A 24,443-nucleotide genomic window follows, 5' to 3' on the forward strand; every position below is an offset into this window, starting at 1 on the left:
TTTTCCAAAGCCACAAATGGCAGGTCCTCAGAAGTCAATGGGAGTTAGGTGCATACATAGACATCCAGGGAACAGTGTAACCTAGTTAACTCAGGGGACTAGGCTCTATCCCTGGCTCTAGCAAGGTCCCACTGATTTGTGTTGAATGACTTGGTCTCTGTGCCAGTTCTCTGGGACGTCCTTATAAAATTGCTTGGGGATCTACTGAGGAATTGTTTGTGCCTTTGAAAATCTCCCCTTGCCCTTATTTTGTCTTGACAATCATGACATACAATACATAGTGTCAGTAAAAGGAAATAAAACCGAAAGAGGCAGGAAGGAAGGTGGGGTGGGGAGGTTACTTATTTCGGTGAGAAGTGCTGCACAGTTCTCCAGATGCAAAGATCTCGGTGGCGCTGTCCTGTTTGTTAAAAGTCTATGTTCTTGAAGTTGATTGAACAGCGGTATCGGCCATCAGTGAACTTGGAGCATATAAAGTTTGGAAGGCACGGGCAGGCGTGGTGTTGGCGCTTTCCAAAGAAAGGGATCTAAAACAGAAAGTGGAAGAAACCGAGAAACATGCAGAATATTAGGATTTTGGCCCCAAGAGAAAGCTGGAGATGGGCAGCATCAGCTTCTCCATATTGTCACATGATAGAATGGCCTGGTGGGCCCCATCCAGCCCACGGGCCACATTTTGCCCACCTTGGCCCTAACTCCTGTGCCTTGGTTTGCCCTTCCTATCTCCAGTCAAACCACCTTGCTCACAGGGGACATCTACGTGTTCGTTAGTGCACCATACTTATGGCACATTAAGGTGCTAACTTCATACATGGTAATTGGCACTACTGTGCAGTAGCACAGATAAACTTTTTTTGTGATGCTTAATACACATTAAACTAAGTCTGCTGCGCCTTAGTACATCAGCATGCTTTTTGCATGACACGCTAATGCGCATTAAGCATCTCGTGTAGATGCACCCAAGGAGACTTAATTACAGCATGCATAAAGCGCATCATAATTAGGTCCTTGTGACAAAAGGGATCAAACATGGGTACCAGTAACAATAGGTTAGCCATTATCCATTCCAACTGAAAACTGATTTAAATTAAGGGTGCCTGGAGTTAATATTAGAGCAGGCAACGATGGAAAGGACCTGAGCTCTTCAGTGTATGTACAGCTCCCTTTCCTCACTTCTCTGTTTTCTTTCCTTGTCTCCTCTCCTTCCTGGCAGTAAATGAGGAGACTGAGTTGCAAGTATTTGCTTATCTCCCAGCTTTGTAGAAAAATCCCAAATGAAATTGAAGTCCTAGAAATTTATCTTTATTTCCTGAGCTTGACAGTTTCACCATAGACTTGTCTAAAATGAAATTCTGATCCCTCGGAGACTCTTCAGTCTCCTGCAGTTTGAGCCAGGGTGGAAAGCACTGTATTATTTAGTGAGTCTCGCTCCTGCCACATGAAATCAATAGCTGAGTACCTATTAGCAGCCTCCTCGGTGACTGGTGCTAAATACTCATGGCCAAAGGAACAGCAGCAAATCGTCACTTTGGACTAATCCTCCTTCCTTTGTGTTTCTTGCTGGACAAGAATCTCAGAGCTTTGAAGGTTCAGAGATGTTATCTTAACATGTGCTTGGTTGCGTATTTAGGCTTCAATCGGAAGTGCCAAGAGAGCAACTGAGCATACAGATCAACCCCCCAGCTCAGTGAAACAGGGTTAGCGGTGGACACGTGGCATTCTCAGTCCAACAGCAATTATTTAGTGGCAGCTTGGACAGGCTGGTGTTTTAAAGTGTTGTTTGAGGGCCTGACTAAGAAAGCCTAATGATCCCAAAGGTGTTTAGGTACCAATCTCCCTTTTGAAAGCAATAGGTATTACATGCCTATTTACCTTTTGAGGTAGAGCTTGTAGCACTTGTACTAGAGGACAGTGGGTGGAGGACTGAAATTCTCTTTTCGGTTCTGTGGCTGGGGCAGTTCTAGGAGGGATACTGAGGCACAGAGCCATCACACAATATGGGCCACACATGGAGTCTGTTGCAGAGGTGAGTCCGTAACCCAGATCTCTTGAATCCCAGCTCAGTGCTGTCCTACTCAAGCCACATGCCCACTGCTTGACAGCATAACAGATCCCAGCCTCAGGAGGCTCTCATCTTGCCAAAGGATGAGATCTGATTAGCAAGTGAATCATTTTGTCTCGGAGAACAGGGTGGGCCATTTCCTTTTGCAAGAGAAGTTGATCTGGGACAGTACAGATGCAACAGTCAGGAAAACAATCGGCTTGGGCTGTTGCTTAGGGAGAGGGCCTGAAGGGGTTCGGGCTGCTCGACCATACCTTGTGACTGAACGGGTGGCATTCATCCCCTTCCTGCCCCAGGGGCGTGCACATCCTCAGCCCTCGAAGCCACAGGCTGATTGCACAGCATGTCCCAGGCCCACACTGCAGGTCCTTTTCACAGGCCTAGGAAGAGGCACAACAACAGACACCGATTAGCCAGACCTACCTTCTTGAAGGGAGGGGGAGGATTCCCTCTTCCAGGCAAATAAATCAACCTGAGTACAACACAGGGGCATGAATTCCTAATTGGAACAAGAGACATTTTAAGACCCATGTGCTGAAGGATAAGTCAAGGAAGGCTTTTGAGGAGAGTAAAAAACAAGTTTTTAGTAGAAGGGTTTCACAGCAGCACCTGGGACAGTCAGGACAGGGAGAAAAGGTCTTTGGGCTCCCAAGGCTTTTAATTACAATGCAGAAAGAGAGTCAGAGGAAATCTGCTGAGTTCACAGTGGCCCTGCATTAAACCAGCGGATTTGTAAAGATAATAAAATTGTTGCTTGTTCACAGTAAAGGAATCAAGACTACATTGTTCTTGGACATAAATGTTCTCATGGGGCTTACAAGCGCCTGTATTTGTGTAGAATTTGTCATCTAGGGTTGGATGAAAGCAATAAGTAGGTAGAGAGAGAGAAAAATAGAGAAACAGATAGACAGGCAGACAGATTGCTTCTCTTCAGCAGACCTCAAAGCATCTTTCAGCCGCTGGAGGACCCCCTCCCTGGTTGGTGATCAGCAGCTGGTGCTCCCCCAGAATCAGGAGGCGTCATTCGCCCATGATCTTACAGGCATGAATTCATAATGCCAAACAAGGCATTAACAAGTAAGGAAACTAGGTGCGGAGAGGGAAGGTGAAGCATAAAGATGCAAATGTTGCAACAGTTGCATGGAGCTGCAGAATGCAAATTACACTGCTGGGCAACTGACGGACACGTCCTCGGGTGCCACATCTAACAGGTCTCTTTCCACCAGTTGGGCATACTTTACGTAGCATGTTTTAATGCTGTTACCCCATCACTCTGTGACTGTGGGGACAGTGTGTTCCTGGATGGTTTCTTACTGTGGGCTAAAAGATAACCCAGTGCATACAGACAGCACCCTGCTTCCCAAGTGACTCACTCAACACAGCTGTGGTAGGTGATTTCCCCAGTAGTAAAACGATTCATGCAATTATGGCTATACTCATTGTTCATAGACACCGATTATCTTCTGATTTCTGATAAAGCTGATAAAGTTGTACAGTGGCAAGTGGAAAGCCCTTCAATCTCATCAGCTTCAGTGCTTCCCGGTGCCCTAAAATCTATGCAAAAAAAAGGGGAATTCCAACCACGGACTTTTTTCTACGTCCATTTGTTCAAAGCAAAAAAAAAAAAAAAAGATAAAAAAAACAGAGCTGGGACCTTCTTCAGTTTATGAATGTGGGATTGCACCAGTGCCACACTGGGGTAAATGTGCTGATTTCAAGGGCACAACACCAGCACAGAACTAGAGGAGCACATCACTGAATGGCGGGTATGTTTCTAATAGAGCCTGAAGCTGAGAACCTTGCCCCTTCCATCCGTACTGTCACGGATTAATAGGGATTGATTCCTCGCCTCCGCAATAAATAAGCCATGAGAACCCTTCAAAAGCTTATTGATTCCTCTAGTCTGGGGCTCATTCACGAGTCACCATAATATGTTTTGTAATGATTGGAGGTCAGTAACACCACGAACATGGGCCTGTCTGGGCTGGAGATTCTCGAAAAACAAATTAATAACATGGCTGACACTCCAGGCTCTGAATTCATCCCTGGAGGGCTGGAAACAGTGAGGACATTTCTTTTAAATATAAGCGGCAGAGGAAGTTAGTGTGGAACACACACCCGCTAGGCAGGTCACCAATTGCAAAGCCAGCTGGATCGTTCAGGGATGCATTTGATATCCAGCCTATGTGAACTAAGCTGGTGGAGCTTAGCAGTGAAGATGCTCTTGTCCTCTGCTCACCTACAGCTTGGGGTACTTTGGGGACCTTATGCTTTGCTGCTGCCTGCGCTGTTCCTGCCATGCTTACTCATGATAGGGCTTGCTACTAATTTGGCAACCAGCTTTATGCTGGTGTCCGGCCTTTGTCTTCATCTGACTTAGTCCTGACTCACACCCGTGCAAGTGAGATCAGAATCTGGTATCTAGGGAGTCTCCACCACTTTCAGTGTAGCGCTTTTCATCATCATGCATCCTACGTTGGAGACCAAGGGTCAAGAACACATCTGGGGTGAAGATACTAAGGGCCACATTTTGAAGGTATTTAAGGACCTAGGCATCAAACAGAGCTTTAAGCAGTGGCCTGGCTTAGATTTCAAAGCGCTTTAGGTGCTTAGATGCCTGGTAAAATCCTGAGGCATCTCTCCGCACCTTTACACATCTAAATACCTTTAAAACCTGGCCTTAATGATTAATAAGAAACATAAAGCCTTGTGTTCAGATTTGCTAAAGGCTCACCCCACTTCATTCCCACGGCAGTCAGTAAGATCATGGGTGTTCATCATCTCATCCAGACCATTTGTTTTGGTTTTTATAATGGGTATTTAAAGTATAGAGGAAGAGTTTAAGCAGATTGATATTTTAGCGATAGGTGTACAATCCTGGCCCATCTACAATCAATGACGTGAGTAGGAAGTTCCCCAGTCAGATCAGAGTCTGACCCCACTACCTTTGAATGACAAAAGGCCAGTATCACTGAACTATTGTTCATTGTGGTATTACAGAATGAACAGGGCTCAGAGTAGTATAAAAATTTGAACAAGGTGGTGTCAGTCAGGAGGAGACCTGTCTAAGGAAAGATGCAGGATTTGGCCCTCAGTTACTAACGAATGCAAAATGTGTAGTTAGAATCTGAGCCCCTCATCCCCTGCCTGCATACCACCTTATCAGGGTGGCCATCATATAGTCCCGTTGTCCTCTGTCCTCTATTGATACAAAACTAGACGCCTTTATGTCCTCTGTTTCTCTCTTCAAGAGAAAATACATCAAGGCATCCAGTTTCATATCAATAGAGGACAGAGAACGGATTAGCAGAAAACCAGAATGTCCTCTATGATGGCCATCCTGGTCAACCACACTCCTTTTGTGCACCAGAGAAACAGTCTTCCCGGATTTTGAGTGTACTGTAATGGTAGGTGGGGTTTTTTTAATGAAATGTACCATTTAGGACTGGATGAGCTGAAGTGAAATGAGTTCACTGTACGTGCTTTATCAAATTAGAAGTAGCCACTGGACTTTAAAAGGAAGAATACAACAGGGAAGCCAACAGAATGGCATTGCAGCCACTTCTGAGGTATTTACTACTTGCTGCATGCATGTTTCAGAGAGAGACTGAGGAGCTTCTATTTTTTCCAGTAGAATCGATCAGTAGTGTGCAAATACATAATGCTTTTGAGAAGATCTTGACCCTATTTAAAACCAGTGGTAAAATTCCCACCAGTCAGAATAGGACAGGCTCACCAAAAAGCAACCACGAAATACATGGCGGGGCGTGGGATACTGTACATTCTTTCCTTAGGATGGAGTAGTCTCTTTTTTGCCCAATTTCTTTGTCATAAAGATCCTAACTATAAATTTATTTGCAGGGAAAATTCTGACTTTTTCTTTCTCGCTTGAGAGAGTGAATGTCCTTCTTCATATTTTAATCACAGCCTCAATTCTGGACACCCGTACTGCATCCAAGACCAAACACAAGTGAAGCAGCAAGTTAACATAAAAGTTTTAAAGAGGTTCAGGACTCATTACTCTGCTGTACTTCGACATAATACTGGCTGCCCTGCATACTAATCACTGTTCACTTTAACCCTATAGGAGAGAGAGGTAGTTAAACGTGTTCGTCTGAAATCAGGCAGACAGCAGGACACAGTGGCACTTCAGAGATACCTTAGAGGTGTCACCTCTCCTTCGGAGAAATATAAGCTTTTGTAGGTGACAGCCTGCATCTGACAAAGTAGGCTGTTTCCTATGAAAGCTTGTGCCTTTTTGGAGTTGGTCTCTACTGCCCTGCCTTCTGTTTAAACCAACAGCAATTTAAAAATGTCTCAGATGAGGAGAATGTCTAAACATCCATTGCAAATAAAGAGTTAAAGTCACTAGAGGACACTGATTCCCCTTTTTTTTGCTTTCTCTTTTTCTTTTCAAGTTCTGATTTGATTTTTCATTGTAAATCTCTCTAGTGTTTTAGTGTAGGAATGCCCCCGTCCTTCCCCCCCAACCCACCCCCAAAAAAGACTGATATCTGTTTGGATCCTGTAGCCAATTCCCAGGCAGTCTAAACTGTCATGAAATCACTCACTTCAATGGAGCTACAACTTTATCCACAGAGGAGCTGATAATAAAAGAGCGCTGCCCCAAAAGATGTGTTGATCCTGTAATGCCTCATCAAGTCAGCAGGGGCTTGGGGGGCTCAGTACTTCCTGCAATCAGCCCCCAAAACGGCTAAAGCACACCCTGACTTTTGTGTTGATGTGGTTTGATACAGCAATTCTTCCCAGCCTGGAAACTATTTGACACTTCCTCCCTACATTTGCCATTTAAATAGAAGTTTGTGGCACGGTGTGTTTAAAAAAAAAGACACGCTGAATTCCCCAGACTGATTTTACGTTCATGTGTTTGGCTCTGTGGTTTTATAGCGCATAAATAATAACACAGCCTATTCATGAAAATCTAGCAGCTAGGCTCATTTATAAAAGTGTGTAATTGGTATAGATTACCTACTTAAACCAGCAGTTCTCAACCTTTTCAGACTGAAGGCACCCCTCATAAATTGCCAGCTCTTAGCTTTCACTTCTTTCTTAACTACAGAAAAATAATAGAGCAATTTTTCTATTGCAAAGAGCTCAAAAAGACCACAGCAGGGCAGAATATTTTTAACACTATGGATTCCTATTTGAAAATTGGGTTTATGAATCATGTTTGCACACCTAACGGTGCTAACATTGTGTAGCACCCCATGGCACCCTTGAAAGGATCTCAAGGCACCGCAGAGTGCCATGACACCCTGGTTGAGAATTAATGACCTAGACCAACCTCACTTTGGAAACAATTTAGATAAGCTTAATTGAAAAAATACTCATATAGCAGTAAAAAAAAAAGTCAGCATTATTTATAAACCTACATAAACTAATCAGTTCTTACAATCAATGAGGGCAGTTTCACTTTCAGATGCATGGAGCAGCACAGACTGCTGGCAGAAAGTGAAGTATTTCCAAAGCAAGAATTAAAATGAGAAATTAAAATCATGCAAGCATTTCTCTTTGAGGCTTGATTATTTTTTATCACCTCTCCATGTTGGAAGAAACTTGTGAGTTAGTTAATAAAACTTGCAAGGATGTTGAGTTATCAGTGCTCTGAAAATTGAAAAAAAAGCAGAGTATAATGGTTGCTGGAAGTCTTCTTATCTGAACTGTCAGGAGGACCTTTATTCCTGCACCACTGAAATAGGTATTTAACCACTGGCAGATACCCTGATCTTTAGCTCCCTGCAATTTTATACCCTCTCAAAATGAACACAAAGTTGCAAACGTGCTCATATAAGCCAGAAAGTTAGAGACTTACCCCAGTAATGACTGCGCATTTGTAAAAAGTTATTAAGAGGAAGAAGCATAAGATTTGGATGACCGTTTTCATGTCGATGGGGAAAGTAAATAAACTCTCCCTTGTCTTGGGAGTGTCACAGTAACACTGCAATATCTGAAGTCCTCTGCTCTCCTTGCTTCCCTGTTGATGAGATCTGAAAGCATCCCCCTCTTCTGGCTCTGTATATAACACCTCAGCCCATTCAATCTCCATCACTGATGATCTCAGAATAGGGAGATGAGACTTGAATCTATAATGATAAGAATATATATATATATATATTATATTAATATAATAATGATGGCAAGAAGATAGTCAATCTACACATACAAATTACCTGGGTTTTTTTCCAGTCACATTTAAGTCTGGATTTTATTAAGTACCATTTTATAAACCCTCCTGATTGATCTGAGAATAAAATGTAGGATTTGCAACTTTTTATGAAAACAAGGCAAAAAAGAATAAGTTTGGGTACTCCAAAATGCTGCTGCAAAACATTATACATTGGGATGCGTGGTACATGCTCTCTAGAAACATGTGTGTTGAGCAGGTCTAGGGTGGGTCTGTCAGAAATGAGGTGGGGAGTCGGATAAAATTGTATGACTGTAGGATGTACAGGTCTGAATTACGAAATTATCATAATTTAGGTTTGACAATATTTTGTGCATCTTTGGTTGCATTTGGAGTATCTTCTAAGACACTACCTCATGAAAACAGTGGGGACACTACTCCAACAAGGCATGTAGCCAGTTATTAGAGACAGCAGCCAGAACTAGCAACCACTTCGAAACATCATATTTGTGCATCATGGCATGCTGCAGAGGTCCATGAACTGGGATCCAGTGTGTATTTAAATCCCGGGTCTGCCCCAGGTTTGCTATAAAACTATGGGTGATTGACTTCTCCACTGTATTTCTGCTAGAGAAGGCCAAAACATAGAGCTTCTGACCTCTGGGGGACTGCAACTTTTCTAAACGTGGTTTTGTTTCATATCAGAACAAGAGGAAAATTGCAGCATCCTAGGAAATAAAGTTTGTGTCACAAATCACTTGGGGCCAGTCAGGTGCTTTGTTTTGGTAACATTGAAAAATGGTGTCCTTCTTGCACCTCTTTTAATTGTATAATTGCTTACATCAACTACATTCTTAAAATGAAAAGACATTTTGGAATTGAAAGAAAATAGTAGCCATCTATTCCAATCAGGTTACAACAGAACATTTTCACGTTAGGGAAATGCTGCATTTCATCCCCCACCCCTTACTTCTGCAATAAGGTTTGATTTGAAGAAACAGAATTTTCTAATGGAGATTGGAAAACTCTTGAGCAGCCCTATCTCCCCACCCCTCTGTCCGAATTGTCTGCCCTCTAAGTTTGTTCTTTGGGGAACAGTCTAGGTAGCAGAGTGGGAGCCCTATCTTAAATGCAGGCTCTGGACACCCTTGGAATAAAAATAAGAACAACACAGGGATAATGATATTGAGTTTAATCTGTGCAAAGCTTTGAAGTTTATGGGTGAAAAAGTACCATTATTATTGAGGTGTGAGTCTGCGATTATCAAAGATGCCTCTGAGACTTAGATGCCCAGTTTCCATTGGGAGCTGAGCACCCTTAGGTACAAGGGCTATCAATTCTTTATAATAACACACAATCTAGATGTGGCCTTAATTCTAATGCAGCTTGGGTGTGTCTACACATGCATTTACGCTGGCTTAAATTCAGTGCGCAGTGAGTTACTTCGCAGTAAGCGGGAATAGGCAGGCATCTACACATGCAGGCGTTAAAGTGCATTAATACTGAGTGCGGTCTGACTTGGGGCTAAAGTTAGTCCCAAGTCAGTCCACACCCATATTGTTACTGTGCAGTAAGGCATCTACACATGCATTACTGTGGTGACTAATTGGGAGTAAATTTGATACCTGCATGATTTCAAGTGTTTGGGTCACTTTTTATTGAAGGCTGTGTTCTTTTCTAGCAATGCAGCTACTGTATTGTCTCCTAAGACCTAACCAGGTTGTATTCATGGTTTCTGTTTTATTTATGACCCCTGAAAAACTCACACAATGGCATGAATGAAAATTGGCCTCCTGTCTCAGGAGACAGGGCAAACCATTTGGTTTCCCTTTCATATTCCCTGCTGCCCTTCCCACACATTGCAGGTGTCCCCCTTCCCTCCTCTCCTTCCTGGCCTGCTCCCATCTACTCGCTCTTCCTATTTCTTCCAAGCAATATAGTTCTCTAGGGGAAAGTTTAGTGTCAGAAAAATTTAAAGGAATGGATCAGAAACCTATTGGAAACAGCATTGAGTCCCGAACACACTGTGTCCCGAATCCTGGAAAGGGTTGAGGTTGGTGGGCCAATCCCTGCATGGCCATGGATCCATAATGATCCCATGGATGTGCCCCTTGGGAATAACATGAAGACAGAGGTCCTGGTCCTGAGAGGAAGGAGTTTAGGTACCAGGAAAAGCTCCAGTGGATAGATTAGTCTCATACATGCTAGATCAGTTCCTTAGTCATTTCTATCTCTTAGCCCATTGCTTTGGTTGCACTGGATGGAGGACTAGGTGTCATCTTCACAGTAGCCAAGGAGGCTTATGGATGATATCTGGAATATAGCAGTCAGTGTAGTTTCGGCTGCAAGATTAACTTGTCTCCTAAATGGATTGCTATGTGTTAACAAGAATTAAGGATCCCTGTTTCTCTTCACATATTGCCTCCTTCCTGTCATAGCCAGAAGAGAGATCTTAAACTGAGAGGAGGGCTGCTGCACTGAACTGCTTGCTCATGCTGAAAACTAGAGAGGGCCTTGGTGGATAGTGCTTTTTTTTTTGTCTTGGCATTTAGCAAGAGAGTCAGAAAGGAAGGGGCACAGTTTTGGCCTGGACAGCACCTAGCACAATAGCATCTCAGCAGCGCCCACACTGGAAAGGAGGATCTCCTTGTGGTTATGTTGCAGGCCTGAAATGGGTTTAGTTAAGCACAATGAGGGCCTCTAAGCTGCGCTACAATTACATACTGCCAGCAATAGTAGACCTCTGCCCAATGCAGAGTTAGCCCCCAAATTCAGGTGTCGTAAGTAGAAGATTGCCAATTCCATCTCCCCCTCTGGGGGTCCCCCACACTGCTCCCCCCTGAGCACACCTCTCTGTGCTGCACCTCTCTGCAGTCCCGGGGCTCCACCATCTCCTCTTGCCTCTCAACCACCAGTGAGGTGGGACGGGGAGGACTCAGAAGCTTGCTTGGCAAAATCCTGAGGAAAAAAGGAAAAAGATTTAGGAAGTTGGCAGAAACCCAAGCTGCAGCCTTAACTACTGAGCAGCTGCTGAAGCTCCTTGATACCCACGTTAACTGGAGCTGGGGAGCTGGGAGACTCTAGGAGGAGTGATGGGTTTGAATTAGCAGCAGCAATAGTCAGGAAGGATAATAGGTGGTATGGGAAGGCCCCCCATCAGGGAGTGGACAAGTTTGCCTAAGAGATTATTGTATAATGATTAAGGGAGAGGCTAAATCCTGTCTGCTTTAAGGTGTCGGGGCTGGTCATCCTGACAGGCCCCTTGGATCAAGTCCTTATTGAGAGTGCATGGGGTTAAATTAGTGTATCCAAGAACAGAGCCCAGCTTCCAGACTTTACAGGGCTGTAATAGCGGTTGGTCCCCTCCAGAAAAGCCAAATGAGGTCAAACTACAACCAAGGAATTATTAACTATTGCACTGCAACAGCATAAACTAATGCAACAGATACCACTAAGTAGCTGGGCCCCAAGTTGACCTATGAGTATGTAAAGCCTTTGCTGTGTTTAAGAGCTCTAGTTTTAACTTTGCTAGCATTGGGTGCATCTGCATGTGCACTTTACTGAAGAGTTGACTAATTAATGGGGAGCAATAAATTAATTAACTCCAGCATAGGATACCTGGGGACAGTACTAGCCTACAGCAGGGTAATTACATGTGCTGAAATGCATGTGTAGACAGTGACTGGGGCTGGCTGGGGCACAAGGGTGCTAAAGTGTGAGGGCTCCCTGCTGCCTAATCCTGCACTTTAGCACCTTGTGCCCCAGCCAGCCCCTCCGCCACCTGATGCTGCTACCCAGAGAATGTGGGGACAATGGAAAAGAAAATAGCCACGGGAAGGGGATATATATGTGATGACAGTTCTGTGCTGAGGGCAAGCAGGGGCTACAAGCGTTGTGCAAGCCCTGTGCTGGGCCCTGCTCAGGGTTACTCTCTCCCTAAATCCCCCACAGTTACACTTAAGAGCTCTAGCATTACATGGAAGCAGTTCACACAGGTAAAAGGCTGTGCTTTCAAGCCCTGTGCCCCTTTCCTCAGTCAGATGTGTGAGCAATTCCCTGCTTAAGGAGAATATGCAGATAAGAAAGCCAGACTGGCACAGGCAAGGCATTTGCACCTGTGCCAGTTGCTCCTGAAACGGTGGCATAGCCTTGCTCCAGGCTTCCCTGGGGTACAATTTAGCTGGGTACAGGGAGCCAAAGAACAAGGCACCAATTTAATCCCATTTATGATACCAAAATAGGGATGAAATGAGTGGTAAGGTGATGCCCGGGCCCTGAGCTGGCCCTCTGCACTGGAATGAATTTAATGCACTGAAGCTCAATGAACAAGGTTCCTCTCCCCCTCATGCTTTCTTTTCCTGCCTTTCTTTCCTCCTTCTAGTTTTCCTTCATGCCCCAGGATGCTGATGCCTTCAATTCTCAAAGGAGCCTGAAGGAATGAGATGCTCAAATCTCACTGGAAAGAAATCAGTGGGAGCTGGTGCTTGATTCTCTTTAGCTCCTTTGAGAATCTCAGCCGTAAAGCTCATTGCACAGATAATGGACAACCCATGTAAATCATAAGACAGGCCCCGGTGATGCACAATACCCCAACAGCCATGGTAATAGCTCACCAGTGGCCTGGGTGCAGCAGAGGCTCCTGTCTACCAAGTTAACTGGGAAGGAGGCCAAGCTGCCAGTTGGCCACAAAGAGCCACTTGTGACCATCAATGTATTAATTTAACACCAGGCGCATGATAAATCCTAGAGGCATCTGCATCATCACATCCTAGTGGACGTGGGCTGTGCTCAGTCATTAATCAGCTGCTAACCTATCTCCATTCATCTCCAGAGAGCTTGCTTTATGGTGACATTTACTGTTCCATGAAGTCAGCACTTTCCTGCCCCGGTGCAATCAGCAGGTTCGTCTACTCCCGAACAGAGCTGGCTAAACACCCCAAATATTATTATTTATGGAGCCCATAAATTAGCACACAGTGAAATAACTTAGAGCCACCCAGCAAGTGCCTCTCATGGAGCAAATCCTTACTTCTATGCTGAGATCTCCAATGGTGCCCATCAGCATCCCACTGTTGGCTGCAAAGGAGCTGCATCAATTTAAATCATCTAAGGGTCTGGTCCCCAGGTACAGAATTAAATGGATCTGCAGGAGTCAGGCCTCGCTTCTCAGCCTGCTAAGCTCTGCAAACTCCCTCTAGCACCTGGACTTCACTGTCTTGCGGGGGTTAAAAAAAACCTTGCTGCCCTGCACCTCAAGACTGGGGCAAACCACAGCTGGGATGATAAAGCAAGTTGAGGGTGGGGAGCATTGTTTTTTTGGAGTGCCAGAAAATACAACAGGATTCATCTGCCAGCTGCTCCAGACCAGGTTTCATCCCCAAGATGTGCCCTTGCACATCTCCAGAAGGACTTCCAAGTGCCTGAGTATTGAAGATCCAGTTCTGGCACCCCTGTTGACTTTATCCTGTCTACATCCCTGAGGATATAAACCAAAGAAATCCCCATGGGGTGAGGTCTGGGCCCTACAGCAGTAGTTATTTGGGTAATAATAGTACAATTGCTTTTTATATGGCAGAAGTGCTTAGGAGCCCCAGTCATTGAACCATTGTGCCAAGCGCTGTCGAGACATGAACAAACACAAAGATCGGTGTTAACCTTAAACGTATGTTGACAGGGGCAGGCAGGAACTAACATTTTGTTATTATTATTCATTTTAATGTCTCCAGATGTATAGCAACAAAGCACCTTCCCACCCCCCCAAACACCAGTGGATTTAGCCCTCCAACCTGCTCCTTGGGAGTTTCATAGTTTCTAGCATCGGAAGGGACCTGAACAGATCATCAAGTCCAACCCCCTGCCCTGGGCAGGAACAAGTGCTGGGATCATAATACCCCAGCCAGATATATATCCAACCTCCTCTTGAAGACCCCCTAGGTAGGGGAGAGCCCCAGCTCCCTTGGGAGCCCGTTCCAGAGCCTGGCAGCCCTAACCGTAAAGTAATGCCTCCTGATATCGAGCCTGAACCCACCCTCAGTCAATAGTTTGGTTGATACTGCCTCCACTTTGCCAGTGGAGGAACAGAGTCACATTAAGGGTCAACTTTTCAAAAGTGGCTACTGCATTGCAATACTTTCGTGTTGGATACCCAATGTGGGGAACATGAGTTGTCTGGGATCAGGGTCCCATAAATCATGGGGTCTGGAAATTGCAGTCTGTGACATGGTCTCATGTGGAGTCTGGGAAGAGAACTCAGGTCTATTGGGTCCAGATCCAGGGGTCTTCTGTGTTTACATGTGCCCCTTTACATAATCCCTTTCTTTTCTTTGGATGTTGGCCTCACAGCACCCCATGGCCCTGGCCAGTGCTGTTATCCCCATTATACAGAAGGGAACCTGAGACTCAGATGGCGTAACGTGACTTACTCAAGCTCAGACAGGCAACTCAAGGTGCTGAGGCCTAGCAATTTCAGCCCTCTGGATAGAGATGCTGCTGAGCACCAGAAACCAGAGGCAGGTGTAGGGGGGAAGCAAAGGCCCACCTCAATTTGACAGGACGGCTGGTGCCTCACTCACCTTGCCCTCGTTATGTTACTACTGATGGGCAGCAGGTGACCCAAGGTCTTGCACAGCCCAATCTAGCACTTTGGACTCCCTCCTCCCCCCCATTATCTGTTAATGCTACTGGTTCATCACCAGTGGCTTTTCCCATACTCCTCGGAAGCACAAGGCACAGCACACCCCCACCCATAGCGGGGGACCCTTGGCAATCATAGAGGGAGAATCTTCCCAGAGCCTGTGATGGGAACCCAACCTCCCACAAGGCTAATAAGATGCCTGCTATTTATCCAGCTTTGTCATGCGGGGATGTGCCCTTGCAATTACTTTCTAATCAAATATGTTTTGCCTGCAAACACTCTGCATCTCAAGTTTATTTGCTCATCCTTCCATCTCACCATCTGCTTTTCCAGCTGTAATCAAGAGTGATTTTTGCTTTCACTCTTGAGCAATAGTTGCTAACACTGGACTTTGCAGGAGATGCATTAACATCGGCACAGGCTGTGCCTATAAAGTAAATCAGAACCTCCAGCATTAAACTGCCAGAGCTGAAGGGGCCTGATCCAAGCCTGCAGAGATCTGTGGAAGTCTTTCCGTTCATTTCAAGGGGGTTTTGATCAGGAACTAAGTAAAGGGGAGACCTTGTACAATGCTGAGATGCAAGTCTGAGGCTGGGGAGCTCTTGGAATGAAGCAGGGCAGGGCAGAGCTGGAAAGTAGCATGCAGGGGCAGATGGAAAAGCAGCAAAAAGCCTGCAGGGATGCATTGGGGTGGAGCGGTGAGGACTGAGCTGAGGACCAAGACACAAGGGAGATGGGGAAACAGGTGTGAACGATACAAAACAGGGGGCTCCTTCAATTGTACCACACCTTTTGCTGATGCTAAGTAGAATCCCTGATACAAAAGGTTTTTAAAGGTGGAAATTATTAGATAATATCTCTATCATGGTAGCACCTCGGAGCCAACCTAGCTCCCCACCCCCAGTGCTCGGCTCTATGTAGTGGGTTTTGGATATACAGACCCAAGGCTTAACAGATTGTACCTGAATACGAGCACAGAGCCCTAGTCATACAGGGACTATACAAATGTAAAAAGTCCCCACTCCTCTGTTTCAGGTTTGGTGTCTTCACTGAATTCTGGGGAAGGACAAAGTTTACGAGTTATACTGTCTTCTAAGTGTCCTTAAACCAGTTTTAAAGAGCCACAGACAGATGCTACACCATAATCCCACTCAATCCATGGCAGATGTAGACTGGGGTGAATTAGGATTGAATCGGTGTAGAATGTATAAGGCTCTGTCGACATCCTCCACGACTCAGAGGGAGCCAGATGTCTATGCCTTTTGCAGGGATGTAAAGCCAGAACTCCTTTGCAGAATTCAGTGGTGTGACTCTACGCTACAGTCGTGATCTGAGGATCTGGCTGAGAATCCATGCTCCCTTGCAATATCCCTCCATCCAAATCTACCCTGACTTCTAAATACCCCTTCATTTAAACCCCTCCCCGCTGTGCAAGGAATGCTTTCCTGAACCAACAACTTTCCCTTAATTCCTTTATCGGACCTCACCAAGACACACCTCTTTGGTCACGGTATTTATTTTTGGTACTGTATTGTAGCAGACCAAAACCCCAAAGTAGGAATTATGACCCCATTTTGCTATGCACTGCCAAGGCAGTCATTGCTCCAAAAGGCGGAGAGCCAAACACACCAAGGTTAAGTATTTTCTGAGCACTAGAAGAAGATGACAGACATAGGGCCAGATTTCCCAACATGCTCTGGTTGCAAAGTCTCTGCAGTCCCCCTTTAACTGGCCAATTTGGCTGGCCTTCTGGCTACGCATCATTTCTGGAGAAGTATAAAACAATGGGAGCAAATTGGGATTATAGAGTCAAATGCCTCTTTTTGATGAAGCTAAGACACTTGCTCGAGGGAGAAATTTGGTTGGGGCTGTTTGACTGTGAAACTGCAAGTCAGATGGATGGGCACAAGGAGGAGCAAAATAGACCAATACCAGTGTTGCTCATTCTGTATATGACAGTTGGCTTTTCCCATTGTGAGCAGAATTCCTGTCTGTGAGACCATCATTAAAATGCTAAATTGTCTCTATATTTAGTCCGTTCTCTAAAAATACATTAGCAGTTTTCTGCACTGGAGGCCAGTAATGTGAAGTGGCAGCCGCTTTAATATTACTAGTACTTCAATAGGGAACAAGCCATATGGCCCCGAATGTATTACTCCTAGCCCCAAAGGAGATAAACAATAATAGTTTCACCAGGAAGGGACCTGAAACCAACAGAATCATAGAAAATGAAGGTTGGGAGGCATCTCAGGAGGTCGCATCTAGTCCAACCCCTGCTCAGAGCAGGACCAGCCCCAACTAGATCATCCCAGCCAGGGCTTTGTCGAGCTGGACCTTAAAAACCTCCAAAGATGGAGATTGCACCACCTCTCTGGCTTATCGATTCCAGTGCTTCACCACCCTCCTAGTGAGAAAGTTTTTCCTAATATCCAACCTAAACTTCCCTTTTGAAACCACTGCTCCTTGTGCTGTCATCTGCCACCACTGGGAACAGTCCAACTCCCTCCTCTTTGGAACTGCTCTTCAGCGGGTCAATAGCTCCAGTGATATCCCCCATCATGAAGTCCAGTGAGGCATGTGCTGAATCATGTGCCTGGAGCTTTCCAAACCTCACTGTTACTCTGATTTCCATTTAATATTATCCGGGTCCATTGTCATCCATGCAAAGCCACAGGAAGGAAAAGGTTGGTCAGGCAAATCAGCAGCTTTCAAGCCAAGGAGCTTCCAAGGGAAGATATCATTGCAGGGGAGAGATGCACAGCCATGGAAAGGGGGAAACATATGGCTCTTGAGGTGGGTTTATGTTCACAGACCTTGAGTCACATCTCACCTTGTTGCCCTCCCCGTTCCTAGTCCCTTCTCTGCGGCAGGATGGTTTTCTTAGTGTGCATTGAACTGCTCTTCTGCACTGAGTGATGCATTCATGTTTTCATGGCTTATTTATGGAGTTACCTAACTATGAGGCTAGCTGGGGTGATATTTGAAAAGGTGTTTTCCTTTCCAAGCTGCAAGTTCAGAGTTATATTTTGGAAGAGGAGAGGAGGAGGAGGAGGAGGAGTTACAGTTAGTTTCAACTTTTCCCAGAAAGGACTAGAAAATGCAAGCTGAGACTACATGATCCCTGGAGTCTGGACACAGGGGATTGCAGGGAGACATTCAGATATTTCAAAAACTGCAATAAAATAAGAAGTGACAACACTGGGTCACTAGTCTGAGAGGTTGTTTGATTGCTTGATTGAGACAATAAGTGTCTCAGCCAGACAGCCTAGGATTGGAGAAAAAAATAACATTAACGTGCACATTCCCCTCTTTCTACTACTAAAACTTTGCACTTGGTATGATTTCCATTCAAGACAGTAAGATGATTATTCCAGAGTCTTTTATCTGAGGATCTCAAAGCACTTTACAAACACTTTTGTCTCTTCTTTTCCATGGTAGATCGGATGGATGCTAGTGTCACATCAACGGCTGTCTTGTCCACTGTAAATTGACAGAGCTTTTCTGTGTCTGTGCAATATTGGTTAGTCCAATGAAAGCAGTGAAGGTACACTGTTTTATACCAGCTGAAGATCTGGCACCTAAGTATTTATGCTTAGAAGTCCCGTGGAGGAAGGTAAGTTTTATCAGAGGGACCTGAGCTGCACAGAGGTTTAAGGAACTTGCCCATGTTGACCTACTGAATCAGTGGCAGAGCTGGAACAGCACTCGAGTCTCTGCTCTTCAGCCTCTTACACTGAGTTAGCCCCGGTGCTGCCATGACTTGGAGCACAGCACAGGGATGCATTACTCTGCTGATGAATGGCAGTGCTCCAAAACATTTTTTAAAAGGCACTTAACTTCCCCTATCAATAACATTTTAATTTTCTAATCTGACAAGCCAAGATCTGTTGGAAGGAGGTGGTTGAAATGACTGCAGCCAGCACCTTATCTCTGCCTATGAGACACTACACTTGACTCTCCCCAAGTCAGGCTCCTTCTTCCTTCCAGTGGTTGTTTGAAGGGTTTTGGTTGGGGGGGAACTTGATCTTACTGGAGCTAAAACAAATCCATGTTTAGCAACTCTGAGAGCATATTCATGATTCACGGTGAGCTGGAACGTGCCAAATCCAAAGACATAACAATTAGCTGGATCTGAAAGGCTTATTCTGATGTATTTAGGCTGCCATTTAGCTTATAAGCTTAGGGCATTGGGTATGTCTGTCTGTTATGTCTGTATAGCACCGAACACAATAGGGCCCTGGTCCTTGCAAAACCTAAGCCCTTAGAGAGGGCAGAGGCAGAAGAAAGGCCATCCGAGGAGCCCTTGATTCTTGGTTTTCTGGTGGGGGTCCACAGGATGGGTGAAAAAGGACCAGACCTGTCACATTGCCTTTACTACAAGCTCCACAATGTGGCATGTGTGCCTGCCTGCCAGGAGCCACACAACTACAGGAGGGAGGTGACCCCCCGAGACACTCTTCTCTTGGCATTAAAAGAGGGGTCCAGGTACCACAATTTGGGGTGTTGAAACCTCGCAATTAAAAGATCCTACTTGGATGCCACGTAAACAAAGGGGGAAAGTAGCTTCCCCTCTGTTGGTTTAGCGATGTAGTAAGTGAGGGAGCAGGGCCCCTTATTGCAACCATAAGTCACTAGCAAATAAAAAGCTTCTAGAGAAAAGAAAAATCAGTTTGCTGCCAAACAAATGTGACTAGGGCCAATAGGGAGGTTTTTCTTTTCCTTCCTCACCTGAAGAAACACACTTTTCTGCTCCTTCCAGACCACTCTTCAAACATGCTCAGGGCTCAGATAGCAACACAGCAGCTTCTGGTTCTCTTAATGTGCCATCCCCCCAGTCATTGTAAAGCAGTGTAGCTTCCCAGACCATTTGTGGACTTATGTCTGTTTACAGCAGCTCAGCCCTGACCTCTTCTTGCAGCTGTGTTATGTACTATACAAGCTGCATGGAGATGCCAGCTGCAAGGGGTGGGGGGGGGCTTTTGTGCTAGCTACACGGACACATAGTAAAGGCCAGACTCTGCCTTGAAAAGCGTGCATTGTCTGTATGCATCTTGCATGGCCCAGTTGTTAACACACTTGATGGGGGTAAAAAACTTAGTTCCAAGCCCGGACTCCAGACTCCCAGTGTGAGTGAGGATCAGATCCTGACTAAGGGTCGTTCCCTGGTACTCCTTTGGACAGCATTGATCGAAGATGCCTAATTTTGCTAGAATCACCTAGCGCGGACCTGGCATTGAAAACCTGCCAATAAGTTGCCAACCCATGTCTGTCTATTCGTTGTTTAAAACAGCCCAGGGGCTGATATTCTCGCAGTGCCTAGCTGGCCTGCGACAGATTGATCTATTTATCTGTTGTTCTTATCTGTTATTATTTACTATCAGCTCTTTAATATTACATTATCTGCTTATTGCATTTATTTCTCCGTTAACTGGTGTGTGTGTGTAAGCTATAATACATTTGCCATTGTTTTACTCCCAACTCTGCCTCCTCGATCCCGAACCAAACAGCCCAGTAGCTAAATTGATATGCTCACAGTGCCCAGCTGGCCTGTGACAGGGAGTTAGGGAATTTGAGGTCTAGTCCTAGCTGTCCAGTTGGGTGGCTTTTTGTGAGTCTTTTAAACACAGCATCTCAGTTTTTCTGTCTGTGAAATGGGACTGATGATACTGCTGTTGCAAAGATCTTTGAGGCTGAGGGCTAGGAAGTGCCTGATATTATTAAAGGAAACAGCATTACCTTCACTTCATATGAGGGGAAGCTGGGACACAGGGGGGTGCACCTACATGAGACGTACTCACTGCAAATGGAAGAGGGACGTTTGAAACAAAAATCACCCAAGAAATGACCTCTGGGAAATCAATTGTAGCTTCAGGACAACTCTAAATACATCCCACCCTCTGTGGGAGGCAATAATATCCTGCCTGTGATGGAACATATTGATAGATGTATAGAGCCTTCCCCCCCACACCTTGCAGATCAAATCCAAAAAACAGATCGTATCACTTTCCCGGTGACTGGCTTCCTAAAGCTATTCCCAAGGTAAAAGACTTACCCCATTACGCTAACAAAAGACAAGCTCACTCCAAGGAGCTTGCCATCTACTTAGACAAAACAGGCCAAAGTAATACTGTGCAGCAGTTCAGGACAGCAAGTGCAAGGAAGGGAAACAAGAGTCTCATTGAAACAGCTGGAAGAAAGTAGGGGGCCACGGTACGGTCATTTGAAATCAACATGAGCCAAGATAATAAACTACTCAGAACTTCATCAGGGCTCATCTCAGGTGCTGTGCAAGCATAAAGAGATGCTGCTTCCCTTCCTCGTGCGACATAAAGTGCTTCAGGTTTTTTGTAAGCTCTACAGCTTGCAGTCCAAGATGTCTTTCCTCTGCATGAACTGTGATTGGACAGGACTAGATAGCTGGGAGGAGAGAACGCTATGTCCCAAAATCCAAGGGAGAAATTTCTACAGGCGAAATGGAAGATGTGACCAGGACCCTGTCCCAGCTTTAATCCAGCTAGCGTGGGTATCGCAACAGCTTGGGCTTCAGCATGGACTGTACATCCCCCGCACTGAAGTGTGGGCCATTGGTGCCCAAACAGGCTAGGCTAAAGCTAGCTCAGGTACGTCTGTACATGTGCAATCATACCCCAACTGCCATGTTAACATACTCTGAGCCATGCAGTCTCCCTGACTTCTCCCATTGTGAGTGGAAGATGAGCTGCCCAGAGTGATCGGTGCCCTGTATTCCTGGCACCCTCTTCTCTTCTCTCCAAACACCTCAGCTGCCAGGAGATCTAATCAAAGGACAGGCCTTTGTCACTTTTGGCTCTGAGCACCGTTGCCAGAACAATGCCTTCTTTATGCTCTACAACCGCTATTTAGACATGAGACTCAACCGCATAGAAACAAGAATACCAACGAGAACAATGCCACCTGGAGTCGACATGGCCCTGGCTTACCAGGCCTCTCCCCAGGGTCAGCCTTTGCAGGAGTTTAATCAGGCTCCCTTTTGACATTTGTTTGCCTTCACAATCAGCTCACCTGGTCTGGTAATTATCGCTGGTGCTCTCCTCTGCGCTCATCTGCACGGAGAAAAGCTGGAAGGACCCGTTTTCATTTTTATCTGTTTCCAAGGGAAAGGGCAAAGGGGCTATATGATGTGTGCCTGCTTGGGTGTCAGATGGTCCCTTGATTGCGTGTACTGTTTTATTAGTAGAGATGGGGGGATCCCAGCACATCAGGCCCATCACTCTCCCACATTAAGGATGCTCACAACTCAAATCCACATTTCAGCATCGCTTGTGGCTCCTAATTTATAATGGGCCAAAACCTCAGCTCTTTTTCTGCTTTCAGACATCGGGGTGTTAGTCTTAGCTATGATTTTTTTTGTCCCGTGGCCTTTTCATCCCCGGCTTACAGGCTCAGGCCTCATCTGACAGGAGGAGCTGATCCACAGGCCAGCCAGCTGGCCTCATTTCAGGGAACAACCTGAGCTTGTCTTTCTTAGAGAGTTCACTCAACTCTCACCCACGCAAAACAACTCTTCATTCAGGTCTCTTTAATGCGAAAACTGTGTCTACAGAGTAGAACGGAGGTGTGATGGTAGCTTTCACATAGCTAGCCTGCTAGGTGATAATAGCTACAAAGATGTAGCAACATGCACTACAGCACAGGTTAGCACCAGAGCACAAGGTCTCTGGGGTCCATGATCTGTAGTCTGGTTGCTTGTCAGTACTGTCCCCAGTGCTGGTGTTGTGGCACTTGTGTTGGTACTGCTAGCTAGCGGAAAGCCTGTCCACCATAAAATCACCCCTTTTGCCTCTGTAGGCCTACCCGGTGGTACAGGCAGGATGAGTTTGACCTCCAGATTTAAGACATTCAAGGAAGTGTCAGCAGAGCTGAGCCAGCAGAGGAAACCCGCCCCTCCATCTGGTAGGGTAGTCTGTATCTCCACAGGGGGCTCCACGGGCATAGCTAGACCAGCACAGCTATATCAGCAGCAGCATTTTTGCAGTGCAGAAAAATGTAGTGTCTGCTTTCATTTGATCTAAGCCGGTGGCTCTCAGCCTTTTTAGACTTAAGATGCCCTTCCCTAGACTCAAAGCCCCCCTTGCAAAAATACCAGCTCTTAGTTTTTACTCCTGTTGCTACTACAGAAAACTGCTAAAGCAATTCTTCTGTTGCAAAGAACTCAGACAGGCCACAGCACGGAAGTATGCTTTTAATACCATGGATCCAGAAGACAAAGATATTGTGATCTTCCCCTGCCTTAGGCGCTGTCAGAAGGGCACAAAGGAGTCTGGCAAGGTACCCTGTAAAACATGATGCTGAAGAAGAGTCAATGGACTATAAAGGGTCTGGTTGCCTTTCCTGTAAGAACAGAAAACCCCTAAATGGAGTAGCTCCAGTCTTGATCCCAGGTATCTAAACCCCCAAGTCTTTGGGGAATAGGTGAGCAGTGATCACGTGCCCCTGTCTCCATTTTGAATGCTTCTAATGTGGTCAATGGCCGAGCTGCGGTGATGCCATGGCTTATCCTATTCCACCTGCTGGGCGTCTTTGTGACTGTGATTCACTGCTTTGTGTGGCTTAGGCTTTGGGCTGACATGAAGGTGTGCTGCAAAAGGAGATGTGGTAATGATTTTTTTTCAGGGACTTAATTAGGGCAGAGTAGAATTGCATTTAAAGCCTTTAGGTGCATAATAACTGAGATAGGATCTGTGACCCTCTGGATTTCAGAGCCCTTATTGAGCTCACACAAGGCTCAGTGCCAGAGCGAAGCAACAAAGCAAATTTCATTTTCATCCACCCGGCTCCAGAGAGGGATTATCAGTGGCGGCACAAAAGAAGCTGAACTGGCTGCCAGCCTGCAGCCCAAACAATGAGCAGCACGCACGTCGTGTGAAGGCTGAGCTGTCAACCTGGCCTTGGCACTTACTGATTTGGAAATGTCAGCGTTAGAACGCGCAGCAGGGCAGGATTTACGGCAGTCTCCTTCGCAGCTCCCACCAGGGAAATCAGGGTGTGCTGCTGCTTCTGGATTCACACAACAAATATGCCCCATGGCAATTCAATTAGCAGCTAACTGCGTCAGGATTCACGCTTGCAAACCATTCACGTAGCTCCCTCCCTCCCTCTGGGAGCAGAGATTGGGCAGGCCTGCGGGGGCTACTTGCTGTGTTCTGAGCCATGATGTTAAACAGGATGGGATTTTTTTTTTTGCCATTGTTAGAAACACTCTTTAAGGTCAAGTGATTCCTTTAGATTGTAACCTGCCGTGTCCTAAGTGGCACATCGTTGCCACCCTCTGGCTCTCCGGTTCTATCGCCTTGCTGTATTTGTCAGAACGAGATTCACATATAAGCATGAGTAGATATCAAAAGAGGTGACCAAACACTGTGCGCGCCTGTGAGGCTTTCCCCCTCCCAACCAGTTTCATCTGGATTCCCACAAGGAGTCCTTGACATGCTCAGAATGAGCTCTCCACATTTCACGACTCTTTGGGCACTGCCTTGAATACTGTGGAGCCTAGTTCAGCTCCTGAACATTTGCAGCCTGATTAATCCTCAGGCCTTCCAGCAGGAAGCAATAATTGAAGAAGT

At 45.7% G+C, this 24,443-nt stretch overlaps 1 protein-coding gene across 1 annotated transcript; it reads right to left on the reverse strand.

Annotated features, from left to right (window-relative positions):
• Positions 1-407: 407 nt before the first annotated feature.
• PROK1 (prokineticin 1) lies at positions 408-7,967 on the reverse strand. Its single transcript, XM_090025746.1, has 3 exons — positions 7,896-7,967; positions 2,317-2,442; positions 408-527 (listed from the first exon to the last, which is right to left on the reverse strand). The coding sequence occupies exons 1-3, from the start codon at positions 7,965-7,967 to the stop codon at positions 408-410; spliced, it is 318 nt and encodes a 105-aa protein (XP_089881872.1).
• Positions 7,968-24,443: the final 16,476 nt, after the last annotated feature.

Source organism: Crocodylus siamensis, chromosome 13, assembly GCF_052110815.1.
Source record: "Crocodylus siamensis isolate JL-2025a chromosome 13, ASM5211081v1, whole genome shotgun sequence".
NCBI classification, from domain to species: Eukaryota; Metazoa; Chordata; order Crocodylia; family Crocodylidae; genus Crocodylus; species Crocodylus siamensis.